The sequence below is a fragment of the Bison bison genome, unplaced genomic scaffold (genome assembly GCF_000754665.1).
Source record: "Bison bison bison isolate TAMUID 2011002044 unplaced genomic scaffold, Bison_UMD1.0 scf7180017851016, whole genome shotgun sequence".
Lineage (NCBI taxonomy): Eukaryota > Metazoa > Chordata > Mammalia > Artiodactyla > Bovidae > Bison > Bison bison.
Window position 1 is genome coordinate 653,492 of NW_011481589.1, and position 25,611 is coordinate 679,102.

Genomic DNA, 25,611 nt, shown 5'->3' on the forward strand with positions numbered 1-25,611 from the left:
TGTTGGACTGTGAAGAAGGCTGAGTGCTGAAGAATTGATGCTTTTGAACTGTGGTATTGGAGAAGACTCTTGAGAGTCCCTTGGACTGCAAGGAGATCCAACCAGTCCATTCTGAAGGTGATCAGCCCTGGGATTTCTTTGGAAGGAATGATGCTAAAACTGAAACTCCAGTACTTTGGCCACCTCCTGTGAAGAGTTGACTCATTGGAAAAGACTCTGATGCTGGGAGGGATTGGGGGCAGGAGGAGAAGGGGACAACAGAGGATGAGATGGCTGGATGGCATCACTGACTCGATGGACGTGAGTCTGAGTGAACTCTGGGAGTTGGTACTGGACAGGGAGGCCTGGTGTGGTGCGATTCATGGGGTCGCAAAGAGTCGGACACGACTGAGCGACTGATCTGATCTGAGGAGATCCAAGGACACTATACAAAAATAAACTATTTTAATATATCAACAACTTGTAATTAGAAAATAAATTTTTAAAAACAAGAACATTTACCATAGCATCAAAACATTAATTACTTAGGAATAAACATTAACAATAGGCTGATAAGACCTTTACTCAGAAAACTACAAACACTGAAGTTATATGTATACCCATGGCTGACTCATGTTGATATATGGCAGAAACCAACACAACATTGTAAAGAAGTTGTCTTCTAATTAAAAATAAATATTAAAAAAAAGACCTAAATAAATGGCAGTCCCAGTTTGTTCCCAGTCAGTATCCTAATAAGTGAGTATGTGTGTGTAAAACTTGTTCAACTGCTGACTGTAAAGCTTATAAAGGGCCAAGAATATTCACTTTTGATTCCTGTCTTAGTCAACGAAGAGACCCCAGTAGATATAGCAACTTCTCTCACCTGCCATTCTAGGGAGAACTGGCTATGACCGTGGTCGTGATGTTGATTTACAGTTAGTTTATAAAGGCCAAAAGACAAATGTTGGGGGACTTATTCCACTTGATTATTGTTGCTGTTCAGGTGCCAAGTCATGTCCGACTCTTCACGGCCCCACGTACTGTAGCATGCCAGGCTTCCCTGTCCCTCACCATCTTGTAGAGTTTGCCCAAGTTCATGTCCATTGAATTGGTGATGCTATCCAACCATCTCCTTCTCTGTCACCCTCTTCTTCTGCCTTCAGTCTTTCCCAGCATCAGGGTCTTTTCCAGTGAGTCAGCTGTTCGCATCACTTGAAACCCAAATGTAGAGACTTCCGGATGATAACATGGGAGAATACTTTCATGGCATTAGGATTGGTAAAGATTTCTTAAAGAAGATACAGAAAGCACAACCATAGATGTAAAACCAATACATTTTACTATGTTAAGGTTAACTCTTCATGAAAAGACATCATTGCTGCTGCTGCTGCTAAGTCGTCTCAGTTGTGTCCGACTGTGCGACCCCACAGACGGCAGCCCACCAGGCTCCTCCGTCCCTGGGATTCTCCAGGCAAGAACACTGGAATGGGTTGCCATTTCCTTCTCCAATGCATGAAAGTGAAAAGTGAAAGTGAAGTCGCTCAGTCATGTCTGACTCTTAGCGACCCCATGGACCACAGCCCACCAGGCTCCCCCGTCCATGGGATTTTCCTGGCAAGAGTACTGGAGTGGGTTGCCATTGCCTTCTCCAAAGACATCATTATGAGAGTATAAAGGCTGGCACAAGGGTGGGAGAATATATTTCCCTAATTCATAACTAATGAAAGATTCATGTCCAGGATATATTTTAAAAAAACCTCCTACAAATAATTAGAAAATGATAGTCTAGTCTATTCAATAGACAAGAAACTTGAACTATTTCACAAAAGTCTCGCCAAATGGTCACGAACATAAAAAGATACTGAACTTTGTTGTTTTCAGGGGAATATAATTAGGACCACTATGAGCTACTAGTACTCACCTGCCAGAATGACTAACGTAAAAAAAGTGTTAGTGAAGATGTAGAACAATCGAAACTTCCATACACCATAGTTTGGAGTATTTTTGGCTCAGTGAGTACGTCAAGGGTATATCTTGTCACCCTGCTTATTTAACTTATATGCAGAGTACATCATGAGAAATGCCAGACTAGATGAAGCACAAGCTGGAATCAAGATTGCTGGGAAAAATGTCAATAATCTCACATATGCAGATGATACCACCTTTATGGCAGAAAGCAAAGAAGAACTAAAGAGGCTCTTGATGAAAGTGAAAGAGGAGAGTAAAAATGTTGGCTTAAAACTCAACATTCAGAAAACGAAGATCATGGCATCTGGTCCCATCACTTCATGGCAAATAGATGGGGAAACAATGAAAACAGTGACAGACTTTATTTTTTGGGCTCCAAAATCAGTACAGATGGTGACTGCAGCCATGAAATTAAAAGACACTTGCTCTTTGGAAGAAAAGCTATGACCAACCTAGACAGTGTATTAAAGAGCTGAGACATTACTTTGTTGAAAAAGGTCTGTCTAGTCAAAGCTATGGTTTCTCCAGTACTTATGTATGAATGTGAGAGTTGGACTATAAAAAAAGTTGAACACAGAAGGATTAATGCTTTTAAACTGTGGTGTTGAAGAAGACTCTTGAGAGTCCCTTGGGCTGCAAGGAATTTCAACCAGTCAGTCCTAAAGGAAATCAGTCCTGAATATTCATTGGAAGGACTGTTGCTGAAGCTGAAACTCTAATGCTTTGGCCACCTAATCAGGTCATCTGAAAAGACCCTGATGCTGAGAAAGATTGAAGGCAGGAAGAGAAGGGGATGACAGAGGATGAAATGGTTGGATGACATCACCGACTCAATGGACATGAATTTGAGCAAGCTCCAGGAGTTGGTGATGGACAGGGAAGCCTGGCGTGCTGCAGTCTTGGGGTTGCAAAGAGTTGGACACGACTGAGCAACTGAAGTGAACTGAGAACTGTTTGACAGTGTCTATTAAAATTGGAGTGTGCATACCATAAGACTTAGCGAATTCATTCCTACACTGTATCTGCTAGAAATATAAACATATGTGTGTGTATATATATATATATATAAAACACAAAAGATATGAATGACAATGTCATAGCAGCATGATTCTAATAACCTAAGACTGGAAAACAACATGAATGTCCATCTGCAATGAAATTGATAAATTGTGGATATTCCTACAAAAGAATACTATATATAGCAATAGAAATGAACAAACCATTGCTACATGTAGCCTCTTGGATGAATTTCACAAACATGTTGAGTGAAAGAAGCCAGACACAAAGGAAAATATGTGATATGAGTCCATTTGTATGAAGACGGACAAAACTACTTTTAATGTTAGAAGTAGGGATATTGTTTGACTTTGGGATGGAGGACAAGGGTAATGATTAGGAAAGGATACAAGGAGAGTGTTTCTTTATTGAGCTTGTACAGTTAAGACTTGTGTATATGTTTGTTGTTCAGTCGCTAAGTTGTGTCTGGCTCTTTGCCATCCCATGGACTATGGCACACCAGGCTTCCCTGTCCTTCACGATCTCCCAGAGTTTGTTCATATTCATGTCCAGGGAAGCACGCCAGGCTTCCCTTGTGGCTTAGTTGGTAAAGAATCTGCCTGCACTGAAGGAGACCTGGGTTCGATCTCTGGGTTGGGAAGATCCCCTAGAGAAGGGAAAGGCCACCCACTCCAGTATTCTGGCCCCTGGAGAATTCCATGGACTGCATAGTCCATGGGGTTGCAAAGAGTTAGACACTACTGAGCGACTTTCATTTTCATGTCCATTCAGTTGATCGTGCTATCTAACCATCTCATCCTCTGCCTCCCTCTTTTCCTCCTGCCCTCAATCTTTCCCAGCATCTAGGTCATTTCCAATGAGTCAGCTCTTCATATCAGGTGGCCAAAGTATTCCAGCATCAATCCTTCCAGTGAATATTCAGAGTAGATTTCCTTTAGAATCAACTGGTTTGGTCTTCTTGCAGTCCAACGGACTCTCAAGAGTCTTCTCCAGCACCATGATTCATCAGTTCTTCAGTGCTCAGCCTTCTTTATGGTCCAACTCTCACATCTGTACATGACTGCTTACCTTTCAGTATAACGTTATTTTCAAGTGATGTATGTAAAATGCTTATCATAGTGGCTGGTTTATTACTGCCAGTTCACTAACTGACAGTGTTAACTTTTTTACTATGGTTCAGTTCTCTGTAATGACTAGGTCAAGGAAAATGCTGTCCAGTAGAATTTACTGCAATTATTAAAAGTTCTGTATCTACAGTGTCTAGTCTCATAGCCTCTAGTCACATGGGGCTATTGAGTATTTGAAATATGACCGAAGAACTTATTTAAAGTTTTACTTAATTTTACTCAATTATAATTAAAATTTAAATACCTTTATGTGACTAATAGCTATCGTATTGGATATGGTAAGATATCCAGGTCTAAGGAATTGCCATGGGAATGAGTCAATGAAGGAGAATGACAATGAAGTTTATTTTAGTTGAATAATCAAGAAACTGAGAGGCCAGAGTGTCAGATGAATTGTGCATCTATACACTGAAGAATGCTCAGGGCAATGGCAAGACTGGGTTGGCATTGGAGGTGGTTAGGTAGGTTCCAGAGTCTTCAAAGAAGCATTTGGATAGAGGAGGGGAAAAGTGTAATGGACCAAGAAAGAATGCTCTTTCCCCTATGGGTTGCCAAAGATACTTGGATAGAAATGTTTCTGAAGCACAACTTAAGTAATTAAGAGTCCTTGAAAGAACAAGTTTTAAAAAGGAAGTGGTTAGGAGCAGTAGCAGTGCTTCAGAGCGGTGTTCTATGACAAAACTCTAATGTAGTAAAGAGGTATTGAAGAGCTGTGAGAGTAAAACTTGGTGCAGAGGTGGGAAGGGAAGCTAATTGCCAGGAGTAGGTGAAAGGTTAAGGTGTGGGCAGTTTTCAAAAAGCTCCTCCTGGTGAAAGCTGTAAGAAAGGAGGTGGTTGCTAGTGGGAGTGTGGGGTTTTGCTTTTGTTTAGCAAATGGTAGGAATTGAACTTGAGGAAGGACATGAAAAAGTGAAATTGCTTGGTGTTTTCTTTCAGTGCATAGAAGAAATCTTGAGGCTGAGTACCTACAGGGTCTCTGTGAGGTGAGGAAGAAGTGGCTGTAGAAATGTTGATTGGGCCAGATTTTGAACCATCTTGAATGGCATTATGAAGAATTGTTGGCTTTATCTCATAGTTTATGGAGAGCCAAGGAAAGTTTTAAATATCTGAGGCTCCTATAAGAGCTTGTGCTTTATAAATACTATTCTGGCAATATCAAGGACTGTGGACTAAATGTAGCCAGACTGAAGACAGATTGCTTCATCAAGCAAGAAGTGATGAAAACCTGAAATAGGGCAATAACAGTTCATAGAATGAAGAAGAGTTGGGAGAATTTGACATTATAGTTTGGAAGTGGAATGAGCACAACTTGTGGTGATGGAATAAGGGAGAATAAGTGTTAGAACCTAGAGGTTTCTGAGTTGACTAGTTAACTGATGAATTTATATGAAGGGGCTAAAAAGAAAGAACCCAAGTTTGGGATGGTGGTCAGTTATTATATCTCAACAGTTGAGATATAATTCACCCATTTAAAGTAGACATTTCAGTGTTTTTGGTGCAACTACCATTACAATTTCAATTTTAGAATTTTTTTTTTGGTCACCCTATAATGAAACTCAAACTTATTAGCAATTACTCCTCATTTTACCCCACCTCCTTCTCCTACCTCCCAGCCCTGGGCAACCACTAACCTATTCTTGGTCTCTATGAATTTGCCTGTTTTTTCATATAAATGGAATCATACAGTATGTCCTTTGTGACAAGCTTCTTATTCAGCGTGTTTTCAAAGTTCATCCAAGTAGAGGTCTCTTTTTGCCTTGTTTTATGTATATTCATCTCTTTACATGTTTTGGCTCCTCTACTGGAGGCACTATTGTTATGTATTCTAAGCCTATATCTATTAACAGTATATATGCTGTATTTAGTTATGACTTAGCAGATATTTGCTGCATCATAAAGTTAGAAGGTTAACTCCACTAACCATGAAATTAACCTGAATGAGTTGCTCCCACACATGCTTACCCACCAAGATGTGTCTTTTTTTGCTGTCATAGAATAAGTAGGTACCATGCCAAATGGTTCTGGTTCTGCCATTAACTCTGTATGACCTGGGTAAGTCATTATATTCTGGATACACTTTCTGTATCTGAAAAGAGTTATAAAAATCCCTAGTCTATATAGTACAGAGGAATAGCTAAGGTAATGCAGGTTGATGGGATTTGGATAGAATTGGGGTTCATCCAGACAGTCTCTGAGAAGAAATGAACACAGGTTTCCTCTCCTATCTAAAACACGAGTATTCTTACGAAACTTTTTGTAAGGCAAAATGGCGAAAGCAGAAAAGCAATACCTTAGGATGCTGCTTCCTAACATATACACAAAACAAATAGAGATAAAGCCCAGATGCTCATCGATACAGCTCAAAGCTGACAACTTGATGCTGAGATGCCAAGTGTAGTTCCTGAGCGGGGAGCTTGGCGGTTCTACTCTTATTGTTTGTGGTGTGCGCTGCCTCTGTAATGGCTTAGGGCAAAACAAATGCTGAATGCTGTTTTTGCTTTTCACCTATTTTCTGGAAAATTTCCAAATTTATTTTGGTAAGTGAAAACAGGTACAGCCTTACAGTGGGGTTACATACAGTAAACCTATTGTAAGTCAAAAATGGATTTAATTCACCTAATGTACTGAATACCATGGCTTAGGCTCACCTGCCTTAAACATGTTCAGAACACTTATGTGAGCCTATAGTTGGGCAAAATCATCTCACACAAAGCCTGTTTTATAATATAGTATTGAATAGCCCCAGTATTCTTGCCTGGAGAATCCCATGGACAGAGGAGCCTGGCGGGCTACAGCTCATGGAGTTGCAGAGTCGAACGTGACCAACACACACACACATTGAATAGCTCATGTAATTTATTGAATACCGTACTAAAAACCAGAATGGTTAATTGGATACAGGAATGGTTGTCACTGTTTGTTGTGCACCCTTGTGATTACATGGCTGACTGGGAGCTGCTGCCCAGCATCATGGGAGAGTATCACCATGGGAGAGTATTGCTTGCTTGGGGAAAGACCCAAATTCAAAATTCAGAGTATGCTTTCTGCTGAGTATTTATGGCTTTCATACTTGTAAAGTTGAAAAGTTCTAAGTCAAACTATCATAAGTTGGGACGAGCTATACTAATGTAGGTCTTGTGCAAAAGTAAAGTGGCATGGGTGACCTGTAAATATTGGACTCTATTACCTGAAACTCCTGGGATAGGAGTATCCTTTTTTCACAAGATTTGGAATTTTGGCCCCTTAAGTCCTTTCAGTCCCATTTTACCAGGTCCTGGTTTTGTCAGTGGTAAACTGCTTCTTAGTCACCAACGTGGGGCGTTGTACTTGTGTCATGTTCTCTAGCTATTCTGTTTGGAATACTTAAGACCCTTATTTCTTTTTTTTTTGTGTGTGTGTGTGTAATAAAGTTTTATTAAAGTATAAAGGAGATAGAGAAAGCTTTTGACATAGGCATCAGAAGGGGGTAGAAAGAGTACCCCAAGAACCTTATTTCTTAAGGACACTGACCAGTAGGCTCCCTGTTTTTCATAGCTTTATATTGTTTTAATATGGCTGCATACAGTTGAATACAAAAAAAAAAGATAAAGTTTAAAACCCACTCTATCCACCTTCCTGAAACAAGCAACTTATAACTGCAGGCCTACCTTAGCCCTCTCGTTTGGAGAATTGTTCATGCTTTTATTTAAAAAAACATATACTGAGTGTGTACTTGAATGCCATGTCTCAAAATAAATTAGTCCTTAGATCTCATAGCAATTCAATGGGAGAAGGCAGACATAGATGATCACAGTATGATATGGAAGTACAGTAGCAGCACACACCTGGAAGAAGCCACTGGGACAGGGTTTTGAAGCAATTGTCACCTGGTGTTTCTTTACTAATAAATATAACACAAAAGCAGCCTAATGAAAAGCACTAGTGTTCTTTAAGCCTCAGAATAACTGAGGTGACTCCCATTTTAGAGAGCAATCAAAAACTCAGAAAGGGTCAATGGCTGGGTTTTAAATAGGTTCTAGACTTAGATTCTATGTTTATCCCCTCGTCCTCACCATATCCATGCCCCTAAGCAAGAGTAGAAAGTACCCTTGCAGACTCCAACAGAGCTCTGCCACCCCCCTCTGTAAGCAAAGCTGGAGTCTCAGGTTCCCTTTTCTGTGTCTAGCCTGCTTCCAGTGTCGTCGGTGCATTGAGCATTCCAGGGCTGTAGCAGTAGCGAATATTGCTGATGTCATTGTTTGCCTTATTGGGATTTTGCTCTTTGTTTCACAGGGAGCTGTGATTGGTATAGACGATGAGGACGACAGCACCTTCACAATAACTGTTGATCAGAAAACCTTCCATTTCCAGGGTGAGCTGAAAGAAGAGATTTTTTTCTCTTCACAGTCCCAACTGCTTCTTTCCTTCTCCTTTGGATCGTTTGCTGGATGACTAGAATGGTTTTTACAACTGATCCTGTATGAACGAGTACACAGGACCGTTCTGGATGAAGTGGTACTGCAGGTTAGGCAGGGATTTAATCGTATCTGCAGCGGATACAGATCTCTTTGAAACATCTGTGGATCTGGCTGCAGTTGGAGATTAAAAATTTAAACGATAAAAATCAGTGAGGGGAGAGAGTAATGGGCTGCTGCTGCTGCTGCTGCTGCTGTTGCTCCTGGCTTGTGTTTACAGAAGGTTGCTGACCTTCTTTATCGAGGAGTATGGCTCTCCTTCTGCATGAAGAGTCTAAAGACTGATTGTGAAGGTTGCAGTGTTTTTCCCTGTAAAACTCAAAATATAAATTAAATTGAAGCTAGTGGCAGCCTTTGGCTTAAGGTTTTGCTTTGCTTCAAGAACTACAAGTTTGCATTCATTTCATCTGCATTCTGTGTCTTGTCTGCCAGCCATCATTTCTCTGCTATTATCCTTTTTATAGTTAATAACACCAAATGCCATCTGCCACTGCTATGTTTCGGCATTGCATGCTCTGGTTCACCGGTAGAAAGGGTAAGGTACTGGATGATCATTCTCATTTCATCTTGCTTTGAAAACTCTAAACCAGCAAATAAAAGTCAGTTTTAATGATCCTGTCATAATGTACTCTCATCTGTTAGGAGTGTCTATTAGCTTTGATACTAATGTTTTTGCTATTTTTGTCTATTGAGAGTAACCTCTATTTTATATTTAAAGCAGTCCAAGAAACTTAGAAATTGAGAATATTTGCACTTTTTCTGAACTACAAGTGACAGTGCACTGTGATAGATGCTAGGTATACCAGGATAAAAAAAAATAGTAAATCAGTTTATTGTTTAAAAATGTTTTGGTTATGAAGTCTAACAGTGACCAGATATGTGAGATGTTCAGACAGCTATTGTCCTTCTGTATTAGGATAGTATATTGCAGTAATTTTTCTTCATTGTCTTGTTGGCACATAGAAATGAAAGATGCAGCTTATATATAATAAAAACAAGCCAATGTACTCACTTGTGATATCTCTAATGCTTTTAGGAAAAAGCATTCTTAGAGTATTTATTATGTTTGGTCATATTCTTTACTCAGAACTGCTTTTAACTAATACTCTCTTGAAATTTTCTACTACATTTAATTTCATAAAACATTTAAAATCTTAGTTTAAGAAAGTCCGTGGCCTTTATTTTTAGGTTAAATATGTAATGCTGCTTATCAGTGAAACCAGATAATACCCACACTGTGGAACTCTTTACTTGAATGAACTTGAATACTTCAACGTATTTTAAGTAGTAGCTGCTAGATACAGGTAAAGACTGCAGTATGAAATTCCTCTGCAGTTACTAAGAAGACATCTTCTTTGGACTTCAGAAGCTGTATTGTTTGCCTGTTTAAAGGAGAGGAGACTCAGGCCTCTAGAGTAAAGGCACCTCTCCCTTCTCTAATTTAAATTATTTATGTTAAACTGATCTTCCCTTTAACACTTCTGTATTTATGTTGTTTGCTTGTAAAACAAGTGATTCCTTTAATGATCATTTAAATGACAAGGATAAATGTTATATGTATTTTTTAAATGGATACTTAGTTCTGAGACTGTTGGATTCATTAGTTTATTTTCTACTGTAATAGTTTTGGAAGTCTCAGACAACATGAGATTATTTGGTTTTTGTAAAGAACTCTAATATTCTTTATATTCTTGGACATAATAAGAATTATTTTGCCTTCATAGGTCCTTGCTCATAAGTTTACTGAAAAATTGATGAAATTTTCCATGTCTAAGGTCTTATATTCTTGATTAGAATTGAAAGCAAGTTAAGATGGATATACATTAGCATGTGTGTAAATGTGTTGACTTTTTAAAGTTTAATATAACAGAATTTTTTGAAGCAAGTGAAAAGTATCAATTGAGACATCTATAAAACAAATTCTGCTTACTTTCAACTCTTAAAGGGAAAGCTAGAATTTGTTTAGATCCACTAATTTGTTCAACATCTATTTTAGGTATTATTTCAAGTTCTGGGGATACAGTAGTGAACAAAATATAAAATTCCTCCCCTCTGTAGCATCTAATCTGGTAGATGAGAAAGCCAATAAATAAGATAAATTGGTAAAATATAAGGAAATAAGACAGTGCCAAGTCCTGGCAAGAAAAAAAAAAAAAAATGCAGGAAAGAAGAAAATGAAATAGAAGTGTGTGTATATTTGTAGGGGGTGGCTTAAAGTTTTAGATGGCTAGGGAGACTCATTGGGATGATGCCTTTCGGTGAAAGACCTGAAGGAAGTGAGGGAACAAGCTTATATGGCTTTGTTGGGGATGATGGTGAAGAGTAAATCACTCCAGGCAAAGGAAACAGTAAGTGCAAAAGGGTGTGCCTGCCGTATTTGAAGACCTGCAAGGAGGCCCGCTCTGGTTGGAGTGTGGATAATCATGGGGAGGGTAGTGTGAGATGATGTCTAAGAGGTAACATTGTATGAGGCCTTACATGGCACAGTAAAGACATTGAATTTTACTGAGATAAGCCATTATAGATGATTTTAAGCAGAGGAGTGACATGATGTGATTTTTAAACAGTTATCACTCTGGGCACTGTTTTGAGAATAAAATGCAAGAGGCAGGAACAGAGCAGAGAAACTAATTAGGAGGCTAGAGTAATCCAGAAGAGAGATGATGGCGGCTCCCACATGGTAGCAGTGGGAGTAGAGAGGTAGTGAGAGATGGTTGAATTGTGCATGTGTATTTAATCAACTCTATTGAGGTATAATTAATATGCAATAAAATGTATACTCTATAAAATTCAGTGAATATTGACAAATTTACTTACTCATATAGCTGCTACCATAGTCAAGATCTGGAACATTTCTGTCATCCAGAAGATTCTTTTATTCTTTTGTCAGTCTACACTCCAGCCCCTGGCTCCAGACAGCAACTGATCTACTTTCTATCGCTAAAGATTAGGTTTTTCTTTTGGAGAGGTTCACACAAATAGAATCTTTCAGTATGTACTCTTTTTTGTCTGGCTTTATTTTAGCTCAGTATGTTTTTAATGCTTGTCCATCTTGTTGCATGTATTGGTAGTTCCTTTTATATTGCTAAGTAGTAGTTTCTTGTTAGGTATTATATTTTTTTGAAGGTCGTACTGTAGCATGTGAAAAAAAGACAGTAGGAAGACAGGATGACACCATATTTTTGACTTGAGCCAGACGGGTGTTGCCATTAACTGAAGTGGGGAACCAGTTGGGGGTGGCGGACAGGTGGGCATCGAGAGCTTAGCCTTGGACATTCTTATAATAAAGTTCTAGATGCCTATCAAATGTCCAAATGGAGATGTCAGGTAGGCAATTGAAGTGTGGCGTTTAGGAGAAAAGTTCAGGCTTTAAATAAATAATAAATTTGGGAGTCATTGGCATATAGATGGTATTTAAGCTGTGAGAATTTGGGAGGAAGTATGGAGAGAAAAGAGAAGAGGTCCAAGTAATGAACTCTGGAACACTCTAACATTTATTTAGAAGCACAGAGGAGAAGTGGAACTAGCAAAAGAGATCGAAAAGAATCAACCAAAAAAGAGGAAGGAAACCAGGTGAATGTGGTACCCAGAAAACCAAGATAGGAAGTGTTTCTTGGAGGTGAGAGGCATCAGCAACTGTGTCAAATGCTCCTGATTGAGAAAGTTGAGGGCTGAGAAATAATCACAAGATTTAACAATTAAGTCTATTGATAACCTTGAGAAGAGCAATTTAAAATTAAGAGTACAGACAGTGCTTTTAAGTTCTGCTATAAAGGGAGGGTGAGAAATACAATAGTAGCTGGGAGAGGGAAATAAGTTTTTTTAAAGATAAGAGCAATAATGACATGCCATTCTTATGCTGTTGGTAGTGACTCAGTAGAGAGGGAAAAGTCGATGACACAAGAGAGAAAAGGGAAAATTATTAGATCGGTGTCTTTGAGACAGCAAGACAGGATGACACCTAATACACAGGGAGGGCATTGCATTTGGCTCAGAGCATAGACAATTCATCCATAGTAACAAGAAAGTCAAGTGTATAGTATATATGTAGACAGAATGTTATCCATCATCTTCATTTCCACTGTGGTTTGACTCTAGTTGACCTACAGGTCCTGTATCCTGAAACATATTTTGTTAATCATAAAGAGGACTGGTGCCATGAAGAGAACAAACTTTCCTGAAACAATAGATAATTTTTCATTATAATGATTCTCAGTTCTGGTAGCTTGATATTTCAGAGTAGCTACAATTTTAAAGAAATATCATAAAATTCTCAAAACAAAGTTAATTTAAATTAACTTTAGTTTTGAAAAACAAACAAACAAAACTCCTTTTCCCCTCTTTAGGTAATAATTGAAATTACAGTCCTTGCATGTTAGAGCTTTAAACAGATTTGAAACCTACAGCTTCATTATGTCATTTTTCAGAGATTAAAAAGAAAATGATTGCCAATTCATCTTTATAAACTGGCTCTTCTGATAAGAGCAAAAAATGATTCCTTTTTCTCTCAGTCAGCCAGAGTTGTTTGCATTTGGATTCTTAGCTAGACATTGTGTGGATAGCAGTTTTGGTATCCATTAGATTGGCTGTTGCATTCAAACATTTAATGTATGAATAGTATGTGTAACTCCCTGTACTCAGAACTGTATACAGGTTAATAAGACATAAGCCAGGATGTTAGCGAGCTTGTGAAGAAGTAACTATAATGTAGTATGAAATATGCTCCAGTAGTAGAAATATGTATAGGACACTGAAATAATGGAGAGGCAAAAGAGACAGTCAGTACTTCACAAAGAGCAGAGTTTTTCTTGTTACCAAGTAATTCTTTTTAAAATAATAACAACTTAAAATTATTCTAGTTCTAAAAAATTTCAGGTTGTCTAGAATTATATAATATAAAAACTAGAAGTCCCTGTCCCCAAGCTCTGTCTCTCACCTCCCCTTCCTTGCCTCCTCTACCTGGTAGAGTTCTGAAGTCTGAAGAGAAGTTTACCAGGCGGAGGGGTGTTGTAGCATTTGCAAAGGTATGGAAATATGATGCTACCACATGTGTTCAAGAACTTTGAATGTTTGGTACCATTAGGACAATGGACAGGAGTTGAGGCAGAGGCCTACATCTAATATGAAAGGGTTTTATTTTTATCCTGAGGTCTGGTAGGAGCCAATGAAGCAGAGTTTTAAGCAGAGATTAGATAGAGTAAGACATGGTTCTCTAGATAAAGAGCCTTGATTTTTAAGGCCCTGAGTGGATTAAAGCCATTGGTAATGGGAAAGGAGAAGAGGAAAACAGACTTGAGATTTTTTTAGTAAGTAAATCTTTAGGAATTGTTGGTTGCTTGGGAAATGGGAGCTGAGAGAATGAGAGTAGTAAAGGTGTAAGAAGGATGTGGCTTACTATTTTGTTTGGATGTTATCAACATCTGAAGTAGAGAATCTAGAACAGAGATGGTGTGGGACTTCTTAAATTTGAGGTGTCTTTGGGACATACAGGTGTTGATGGTGATGCCAGTTGGGTCTAAGTCTGGGCTTCCTGGGTGGTGCAGTGGTAAAGAATCTGTTGGCCAGTGCAGGAGACACAGGAGACATAGGTTCCGTCCCTGGGTTGGAAAGATCCTGTGGAGAAGGAAATGGCAACTCGTTCCAGTATTCTTGCCTGGAAAAGTCCATGAACAGAGGAGCCTAGTTGGCTACAGTCTTTGGGGTCACAAAGAGTCAGACACAACTGAACATGCATGCCTTCCTTCCTGGGCTGAAGATGGAGATTAGTGGTTATCAACATATTACTGGAAGGTAGAATTATTAATAGAATTTAGAAAATTGAATGCTTCAGGGCTAGGCAGATATGTAAAGGAGTGAAGAGTAAAGCTGACTGAAAACTAGCGATTTGGAGAGCTTATGCCCTGTTTGAAGGGGTAGCTGGTACTTAATTCCAGACAGTTGTAGACTTTTGGTAATGCTTGTCCAATGTTTTCAAGAGAAAACTGTCCAGTTTTTCAAGAGAAGCCAGAAATCCAGATTTTTTTTGTATGTGCAAGAGTTTGAATATGTGCATATTAAATCTTCCAGTTTTAAAAAACAATTACGTAGACCAATGCAATGCATCTATGAGCTAGCTAAAACCTAAATATTTTAGTCTGTGGTTAAAACTATGGTAGTGGTGGTTATGAACCTTCTGGCAGATGTGAATGAGAAGAGAGCCTCCAAACCTGGCAGTATACTAGGGTGGGACCATCAACAGGCTCAAAGAAATGATCAGAGAGGTTGAGGTGAAAGCTACTAGCTTCAACCATATGAAAGTACATACTGTTTTTATCATTCAAAAGTAGTTACATATTGGCAGTTCATATGTGACAACTTAATAAAAGACTAAATAGACCATAATTCGTACTAATTAGAAAGATATCCAGTTATTTGAATTTTACCTTCAAAAATTATATTTATTTAATGCTTTTATATACGTATATAATGATTTATAATGTTACTGATAGTGTATTGGAATAATGGTAATGATAGCTACATTTATCAAAGGTTTATTTTATACTATTCAGAGTTTTACGTAGTTTAACCCTTTCAGTTTTTATGACCTTATGAAGTAGGTACTATTATTTTTATTTTATGGGTAAGGAAACTGGGGGCCACGTACATGTAGGTAACATTAGGCAGAAATGGAATTTGAACACCAACAGTTGTGCTCTAGAGGCATTCTCTTAGATGCTACAAAAAAGTTATAGAAATTTGTCAACTAGTTTATAATTAACTTATAATTTTATCTAGAAAGGAATTGGTGTAAAATATAAAAAACTTCAAATTACAGTGCTGCTGCTGCTGCTAAGTCACTTCAGTCGTGTCCGACTCTGTGTGACCCCATAGACGGCAGCCCACCAGGCTCCCCCGTCCAGGGGATTCTCCAGGCAAGAACACTGGAGTGGGTTGCCATTTCCTTCTCCAATGCATGAAAGTGAAAAGTGAAAGTGAAGTCGCTCAGTCGTGTCTGACCCTCAGTGACCCCATGGACTGCAGCCTACCAGGCTCCTCTGTCCATGGGATTTTCCAGGTAAGAATACTGGAGTGGGGTGCCATTGCATTGGCAATTGCATTGCCAATTTTAATGCAATTAAAATTTTTTGTGGTGTTCTACATATTCCGTTGCTTAGTAGAAATAGCAGTAGTGGCAGTAACAGCTACTACTAAATATGTCTTATAAACTAGGCACTCTGTTTAACAGGCAATGTACATTACTTCCATAATTCCTAAACTCCCCAATGAGGTAGTTATATTTCCAGTTTTAGAATCAGAAAAACTGAGTTTCAGAGAAGCTAAACGCCCAGGATTAGTAGATTGTGCCTACGTCTGTCTAGATCAGTAGCTCTTAAAGTGCAGTCCCAGGCTAACCTAACTGGCATCACCTGGGAACTTGTTGAGACCACAGAATATCAGGCTGAGCCCCAGACTTGCTGAATCAGAAACTCTGGGAATGAGTCCTTTCTGACACACACTGAAGTTTGGTAATCATTGATCTGGATCCAGGGTTTCGTGTTGTTATTCTGCTTTATTCTCATAACCTTATATACTAGGTGTAAGTATCCCCAAGTTATATGTGTGAGAAGATACAGAAAGTCAGGGGTCCTGGCCTTGATCTTAGATTGTTTTTTACTATGTCGGACATGACTGAGTGACTTCACTTTCACTTTTCACTTTCATGCATTGGAGAAGGAAATGGCAACCCACTCCAGTGTTCTTGCCTGGAGAAATCAAGGGATGGCGGAGCCTGGTGGGCTGCCGTCTATGGGGTTGCACAGGGTCGGACATGACTGAAGTGACTTAGCAGCAACCTACATAAACCCTGGAGGAGGGCATGTCAACCCACTCAAATATTCTTGCTTGGAGAATCCTCAGGGATGGAGGAGCCTGGCAGGCTGCAGTCTATGGCATCGCAAAGAGTCGAACACAACTGAGCGACTGAGCACAGCACAGGAACCTACATTAAGGGCTTCCCTGGTGGCTCAGTCATATAAGAATCCACCTGCCAATGCTGGAGACTAGGGTTTTATCCCTGGGTCAGGAAGATCCCATGGAGAAGGAAATGGCAACCCACTCCAGTATTCTTGCCTGGGAAATCCCATGGACAGAGCAGCCTGGCAGGCTACATTCCATGGGATTACAAAAGAGTTGGAGACAATTTAGCAACCAAACAACAGCGACAACCTACGTAGAAGGAGTCTCTTGCCTTAAGTAAACCTGGTGTGTGGAAAAAAAATCTAAATTTTTATAAGGTGAAAATTAGCAATATGTGATATTCTTTCATTATAAAATAATCCTTTACTTTCAAAGGATTTTAATAAAGGCATTCTTTAATCAGTGTGTTTTCAAAGTGATTTAAATATGAAATTTGTTTGCAGATTTATTTGGGTATACCTTTAAAGCAATACAATTTGCATAAGACAAAATTTAACAGTCTTAAACAATAAAAAGTGTTTAAATTAGAAGAACCTTTAGGACCTGTGTAAGTCTAGCAGAGTCATCTGTTGCACTGATCACTGACCTTTTCAGCTCAGTCCATTAGAGCTTGCTTATTTATTAAAATGCAAAATTACTATAAATCAGCCCAGTGGTGAAGGAAACTGTTTAATTTAGAAATGTTATATTGATCAAGGATATTAGGGCAACCCTTACTGCATTAACATCAATCAACATGGCATGACACATCTGTATCATTAATCATTTAGAAGAAAAGACTTAACTCATAGTTGCAGGCTTGTGCTTTAAAAATAAGTTCAAGTCTTTTGCTTTAAAAATAACCATCTCAGCATTATCATTAGTAAACAGATTCCATTATTCTATTGATTACAGACTTAAAAAACTTTCCTTCTGTGGTTATAGTTTTTATTTTTATGTGATAACCCCTCCTCAAAACAAAATAACCGCTTATAGATTTCATTTAAGGGAAATAAATCCCCTATAACTAATTCTCTAGTTAGATGTTATAATTTCACTAGGCATCAGGAGGGGAAATGCTACTGAATTCATGTATTGGGAGTTTGTTACATTACTGTAGGAGAATTGGATCTCAGTGGTGTACCATTCTTCTTAATTTGCTTTCTGTTTGTGATCCTCCCTGAATTTCTGAAATTATATTTTATCAAAATTTAACCAATTGTGGACTATTTGGCTTACTGAATAGCCAGGATTAGTTGATATATAATTTTTTTTTCTTAATTATTTACATTTTATCCCACCATTTCCTTTTTCATCATTTTTGAGTAGTAAAATTAATAACTGCTCACTGTAGAAATTTGGGGAAATAGAGTAGTATACAGCTGATACTAATAATCGCCCATAATCATACCAGAAGATAATTATCAGTAACATGCTTATGGATTCCTTTCTGATATTTCAGTTTTTGTGTGAGAGTATATGTTTGTATGTGTGAATTTTACAAAATTGAGTCATTCCGTGTAAATAAATTTCCATACTCAATTTTAAATATTATATTATGAAAAATTTCCCATGACACTGAATGATCTAAGAAAATGGGATTTCTAATAGTTTGTGTTATATGATTTAATAAATAATCATACTTAACCATTCATCTGTATTGTACAGATTTTTCTCTATATTAAATAATACTGTGTTGAATATCCTCATACATAAGTCTTCAGCCAAATCTCTATTTAGCTTAGGATAGATAGATTCATAAAATAACTTGTCAGAACAAAAAACATAAATATTTTAATATTCCTGAAATACTTTATTCCTTATATAAACCTTCCCCTGTAGCTTTCAAGGGAGATTGTCAATTTATATTTCCCTTCTGCTTCATCACACCATGAGCATTTGGCATTTTAATTTTAAAAGAATACCAACCCAGTGTCCTCAAGAATAAAATGTGTTTATTTCTTGTTTGGTCAATTACTCATTCTTCTGTCCTTGTTTTTGTTGGTGGTGGTATGCTCATGCTTTTCTTATACTCTCCTTTTTGAAAGGGTAGACTCATTCATTATATCTTGCTAAGTAATCTTTTTATCTAATTTGGAACACGTTGCTGGTAGGTAGTATTGTGCAGAGTAAATGAAGATATATAAAGAAGAGCATTTCCCTGCTTTAATGTATAATGTATAACTGAAAATGTGCATGGAAGGAAACTGAGTTGAACAGACTTGCAGGGTGTAAAGGGGGTGCATTCTCACCACATACTATGAAGTCCTTATGACACCTTGACTTTTAGACATAACATTTATTCATAAAACATATTCATACATTTTGTACCTTTCTTTTAAAAATGAACGTATAGGCAATGGACTAAAATCTTAGGGGCTAAAGTCTAAGGAGTGTCCTATTGATGATCAAGATTTACTGCTTTTAGCATGCCTAATGATTTCTCAGTTGATTTCTCCATTATGTTTATAAAGTTTATATTAATTGTCACCCCTATTGGCACTTTAATTTTTCTCTTTTTCTACTAATTAAAAGAATGGTGAAATAAATGTGAAATATATTAAAATAGTTGCATGAGCAGTGCTCTTCCAGTGGAGGTGGTGACGCTATAAGAACTAATTGTTGCCTGGCAGGCTTTTGCAACACACTTTTGCACTGTGTGTTGGTGCAAAATGTCCACTTGTTGCTTGATGTAAGAAAATTAAAACTTTCTTTGAGGAGTCGGTGTATAAGAAAGTACAGGTTATATGGAAGGTTGAATAGGCCAGCACTGCTTATGTAAAATGTAGTCTCATTCCTCAGGAGACTTTGGGGACTCAAAACTGACTTAGCCCTCCTCCAGGGGATTTTCCTGACCCAGGGATTGAACTCATGTCTTTTATGTCTCCTGCACTGGCAGGCAGGTTCTTTACTACTTGCTCCACCTGGGAAGCCCCATGACTTAGGGCATAGTGAGCATTAAATTATATACACTTATAAGTATAACAGGAATTCAGAGAAGGAAATTACAGTGATAGTTAGATTTTCTCTGTTTTTCAAACTTTTAATAAAAGCATTTTACATGTGCAACCTTATTTAGAAGCCTAGATGTGAGACTGAAAAAGGTATAGTTGCTCTGGTAAAAGTCAAAGGGTTGAGGGCCTACATCTGTGCCCTAGGAACTTTGAGAAAATACCACTGTTCAATTTATTGCAGCCATTCTTTCTTTTTATTCATCCATTCATTTATTTTCATTGTCAACAAATAATTGAATGCTTATTGTATACCAGGCACTAGGCTGTTTCCTGAGCGTACAGTAGTGAGCAAAGCTAAGCCCCTATCCTTAAGGGTCTCACATTTTGAAAATCATTATTCTAGAGGAATCTTCCTGCTTGCACACTTTCAGGTAGTTCTCTGACTCCAGGTTAAATATCCAAGAGTTAAAGCGGTATCTTTTAATAGTGTCTAGACTGCAGTCACCTTTTAGCTAACTCGATGGTGAACTCCCTAAGAAAATACATACTTCTGCCAAGGTTATCTTTGGCCTTTCAACCTCCTTCACTAACACTGCATGTAGTTTATGAACATTCTCATGATTGTGGTGGCTTTAATCAGTGTACTCCACATGTAACATTGTTTCAGCATATAAATTCAGGTTATGTTTCACCATTGCATTTTGTTAATATTAAACTTGGAGAACCCTAAGACAATTTGACTCATACCTCTGGAAAAATAATTAGAATTCAGGTAAACTATAAAGAAGCTGCATCTTTGCTGGGTTGGTGACTTTAATGAGGATATATCTGCTTTGGATGGGACTGCCTAGTGGGTGGAATTAGTGGATCATATAAAAAAGATTTAAGCTAAGCCCTTGTATATGGATGATTTAAGTCAAGTGGGGATGAATGTCAATGGGATTTTTTTTTTTTAAGTCTTGGAGAGAGTGATTGACTAGAAATCTTTTCTGGAGGTGATTCTATTCTAGAAGTGAGCCTCTGATGAATAAAAGAAGGGAATGGAGTGGAAAGGAGCAAACATTTAGAGTGCAGTTAATGTGATGCTAGGCACCATAATCCTCATATGTACCCCCACATATCTTTGTGAGATAGGTATTTTTATTCCCATTTTATAGAAAAGAAAACTGAGGCTTGGAGAAGTTTTTATCCAAGGTACCACATATGGGAGGTTGCTGAGCCTGAATTCAGGCCCATGCTATCTTCATTATACAGTGCTACTTCTCCACAACTCTTTTCCCTTTTTACTCTTAGTCGCACTGACTTCTCTTTTCACCATGCCTTAACCTCCCTGCAGCTCTAACTTCTGGCTTCCCTGGTGGCTCAGTGGTGAAGAATCTGCCTGCTAATATAGGAGATGCAGGTTCAATCCCTGGGTCAGAAAGATCGCCTGGAGGAAGAAATGGCAACCCACTCCAGTATTCTTGCCTGGGAAATCCTTCTGTCAAAGGAGCCTGGCAGCCTACAGTCCACAGGATCACAAAGAGTTAGGCGTGACTTAGCAACTAAACAACAACAATGCTATGACTTCAGTTCTGTTTTCTCTTCTGAATAATCCAACATTCCTACTCTGACGGTAGTTAGGGTTTTCATGCTACCCGGTGGTTTGGTTGGCATAGTTTCTCCTGTGCTTAGTGTGTATACAAGTTGCTAGTTGTCAGCTGTCATTGGCAGTGGCCCAACTGAAGCAAGGGAACTGGGATATTGGTCGAAATAGACTAGTGTGAAGCATGAGGTGAGCAGTCTGTCACCAAGTGTGAGGGAGGCTTGGAAGTGTGGCTGAAGAGAGTCTCAGGAATGTCTCTGTATGGATTTAAAGGCAGCATATCAAACACACATTGACCTGTACCCTGTTTAATTTTACTTCTATTCTGATTGCAGAGTTCTCATAATATGTCAACTGAGATAGCATGCTCAAGTTATTGAGGAAAATAGGCCAATATATCTTACAATATTTATTCCTCCTTTGCAGAGGAAGTCCTGCCTCCCTGAGAAACCTAAATGTGGAGCAGGGGGTCATCAGTAAAAGGAGGATGGTAATACCAAGCTCCAGAATTGTACTGTTAGAGAAAATGTATATAAATACTCAATATGGTGCCTGATAAATAGCAGTGCTCAAAAAATAGTAGCTGTTGTTATTATTGTTTTTTATTTTATGAAGTTGCTGATGATCATTCTGCTGCTGTTTTTGGTTTTCCCTTTTCTCCTTTTTCTAGCTAAGGGTTTGGGTTAGAGGTAACCCAAATTAGGTTTTTGAAAGTGCCACAGGCAAGAGCACGATATGAGGGATAGAAAGCTGATTCCCTGCTAGTCAGGGAGCTCTCAGTTTAGTAGGAGGAAGGACTATGGGAATATTTACTAGAAAGATGACAATGAGGATAGCAGCTTGAGCTTAACATGTGTTTTCTCATTTCCCTCTTTTAACAACCCTAAGAAATAGTTTTGAGGAAACTGAGGCAGAAAGTGCTAAATCACTTATCCAAGTGATTTAGTTTGAAACAGCTAGTTACAGTGCAATGTAAAAGTGATAGAGATGTACTGAGATGTAGAAAAGAGAACTGATGGAGGCAGGAAGACGTCACAGAAGAGATGGTTTTGATACGGATTTTGAAGGATGGAAAATACTTCAAATGAGATGTAGTCAGGCAGGAAGAGAAGTGAAAAGAAAGAACATTTACCAAACTTCACAGAAAGAAAGGAGAAGCACGTTCCAGATAAAGGGAAAGTATGTGTACAAGCTTGGAAGGATGAAAAAGAAATGTAGGAAGTGCAGTACATTTGAGAATACATTGGAGGTGAGGAAAAGGAGCTTGAGTTCTGTTTGGAACTAGATAGATCATCAAAGGTCTCATATACCAGAATGATAAACTAAAACCCCTTTTCTATAAGTTAGCGAGAAACATCAGTTATTTTAGTCATGGAAATGTCATGATCCCTTTTGTGGCTTAGAAGGAACACTGGGAGCTGTTTGTGGAATGCTTTGAAGAGAAGTGAGATTGGAGGCAGGATGCCTGGTTTGGAGCTTACTGCAGAGGTTCTGGTAGGAGGTGATGGGGTCTTGAACAAAGGCAATAAGAGTGCCCCAGAGAGGATAAACACAGAAAAATGGATATGACAGGCAGATTTTGGTGACCGTTTCTAAGAAGATAGGGGGAAAGGAGTGCAGAATTATCCCAGGCTTTCTGACAGAGTAATGGGAGGATGGCAGCACTGTTCTTTCAGATGTATTAAGGACTGTGTCTTTTTCACTGCAGTGTCCCCAGTGCCTACCTGCTGTGGACACATGCCCTCAATGCACACACATATATATATATTTTTTTTTTATAAAAACGTAATTTTGGACTATGTCAGGGTAAATGCAATTGTTTAAGAAAAACAGGTGATATTCTCCCACTGAAGGAAGCCTCAGGGCTTCAGATCCCTGAGAAAAATAGTCTTCAATTAAGAAGTATCAGAAGGTCAGCAACTTAGGCTTGAAAAGAAGTGCTCACACCTGGGGATCAATATCTGACTTATACTAGAACACAGTGTACTCTGATTTGTTAATGGGAAGACCACGAGTAGAATACGACTGAAGTATATAAATTAATTCTTGACCATGTTCTCTGTGTGGAAGTTTCTAGCCATCTTGCAGCACTTTTGAATGTGAACTAACTGGAGTCCTTTCCTTTCAGGAATCTAAATTTTTAGGCTAGTGAAATAAGTCAGGGTAGTGCCATAAATGTAATATTTTACTAATATGAACAGGTTAGTTCATGGTAGACAGAGAGAAGCAAATCTGAATTATAGGCTATCTGAAAAGAAATGCCCTTTTCTAGCTTTATCTGTGGACACTAGAATTAAGCTAACATTGTTGTATGATGTATTTTTTTAGCATGTTTATCATCATTAAGAATTTCTTCTATTGTTATTTACACTTTGTACTTAGTGAGTCGGTTTAAGCATAGTGATTTGGTATAAATCATTTAAGTCCTAAATTGTAGGTAGGGCTGAATCAATGACATGTTACTATATCTAGACTGTGTTTTGTCAGCGTTAAATCATGTGAGATGCACTGAGGTTATGCAAGTTTATATTGCAGTCTTGGTCTGGAAATATATACTTTCCTAAAGAAAGGTCAGGATATTATATTAAGAGCTTACAGCTAAATATAGAGAAGGAAGGAAGTAACTTATTGATAGCTTTGTGCCTTGAGCAGATTTCCTTGGAGAGTTACTGGGGACAAAGAGTGAAGCCTTCAGAAAGGTTGTTCACTGGGAATATTTTGAAGATTATAATGCAGCAGTGTTTCTACTGTACTTTATGTACTGAAGACCTATTTGCATATATATTACATTTTTTTCTTTTGGCCACGCTGTGCAGCCTGCAGGATCTTAGTTCCCCATCCAGGGATTGAACTCACGTCCTCAGCAGTGAACGTGCAGAGTCTTGACCCCTGGACCTCCAGGGAATTCCCTATATATTTTGTTTAAGTCTAAAGGGTCTCCCTATCCTCTCTGTATAAGGAATAATACCTGTCTTCAGAAAACTCTCTTTAAAGTACCATAATCATATAAACATAATAAAATAACATAAAATAACGTAATAGTTTCTTCTTAGATTGATTCTGTCACTTTGTTAGGCCACACCTATTTTGGCCTTGTTTACCCCATGGACAGAGGTACCTGGCAGGCTACAGTCCATGGGGTTGCAAAGAGTTGGACACAACTGAGTGACTCAGCACAGCACTTTGGAAGTAGACAAAAGAATTAGGTAGCAAATTCTCTTTTATTATATATATATATATTTTTTACTTGCCCTGCTTTCATTTTCTTCCTGAATTTTCTAACATGTATTAACTTTCCCCCTCTCTTTCCTTTCATTGCCTAATTCAAAAGTTGAGTGATTCTGTAACAGCATTCTTTTTTTCTGAATAACTCTTAACTTTGGTAGTCAGTGAAAGTATTTTTGACATTCTTTCCAGTTGACCCTTGAACAAGATATGGGGTAGGTGTACTGGTCCACTGAGCAGTTGAAAATCTACCTATAATTTCTAGCCAACCCTCTGTATCTGTGGTTCCTCTATATCTGTCCTCCCAAATCTGGATTTAAACAGCCATGATTTGTGTAGTACTACAGTATTTACTGTTTAAAAATTCATGTAGAAGTAGACCCATGCAGTTCAAACCCATATTATTTAAGAGTCAAACTGTATTTATCCTCATGAACTAGTAGTTGGCTTCAACTTCTCAAAATTGCCTCCTTCCATCCCTCTCTGAAAGTGCTGCATTCAGTATATCAACAAATTTGGAAAACTCAGAAGGGGCCACAGGACTGGAAAAAGTCAGTTTTCATTCCAGTCCTAAAGAAAGGCAATGCCAATGAATGCTCAAACTACTGCGCAATCACAGTCATCTCACACGCTAGAAAAGTAATGCTCAGAATTCTCCAAATCAGGCTTCAACAATAGGTGAACAATACGTGAACCGTGAGCTTCCAGATGTTCAAGCTGGTTTTAGAAAAGGCAGAGGAACCAGAGATCAAATTGCCAACATCCGCTGGATCATCAGAAAAGCAAGAGAGTTCCAGAAAAACATCTATTTCTGCTTTATTGACTATTCCAAAGCCTTTGACTGTGTGGATCACAATAAGCTGTGGAGAATTCTAAAAGAGATGAGAATACCAGATCACCTGACATGCCTCTTGAGAAACTTGTATGCAGGTCAGGAAGCAACAGTTAGAACTGGACATGGAACAACAGACTGGTTCCAAATAGGAAAAGGCGTATGTCAAGGCTCTATGTTGTCACCCTGCTTATTTAACTTCTATGCAGAGTACATCATGAGAAACGCTGGGCTGGAAGAAGCACAAGCTGGAATCAGGATTGCTGGGAGAAATATCAATAATCTCAGATATGTACACAACCCCACCCTTATGGCAGAAAGTGAAGAAGAACTAAAGAGCCTCTTGATGAAAGTGAAAGTGGAGAGTGAAAAAGTTGGCTTAAAGCTCTACATTCGGAAAACTAAGATCATGGCATCTGGTCCCATCACTTCATGGCAAATAGATGGGGAAACAGTGACAGACTTTATTTTAGGGGGCTCCAAAATCACTGCAGATGATGACTGCAGCCTTGAAATTAAAAGATGCTTACTC

At 38.4% G+C, this 25,611-nt stretch overlaps 1 protein-coding gene across 4 annotated transcripts in view; it reads left to right on the forward strand.

The window, feature by feature from the left end:
• Positions 1 to 25,611, forward strand: part of OSBPL9 (oxysterol binding protein-like 9) — a 164,788-nt gene that overhangs the window by 45,922 nt on the left and 93,255 nt on the right. For all 4 annotated transcript variants that reach the window (XM_010849699.1, XM_010849714.1, XM_010849722.1 and 1 more), the window contains exon 3: positions 8,367 to 8,445. In XM_010849699.1, the coding sequence (XP_010848001.1) occupies positions 8,367 to 8,445 (79 nt within the window). The remainder of the gene's footprint in view (positions 1 to 8,366; positions 8,446 to 25,611) is intronic.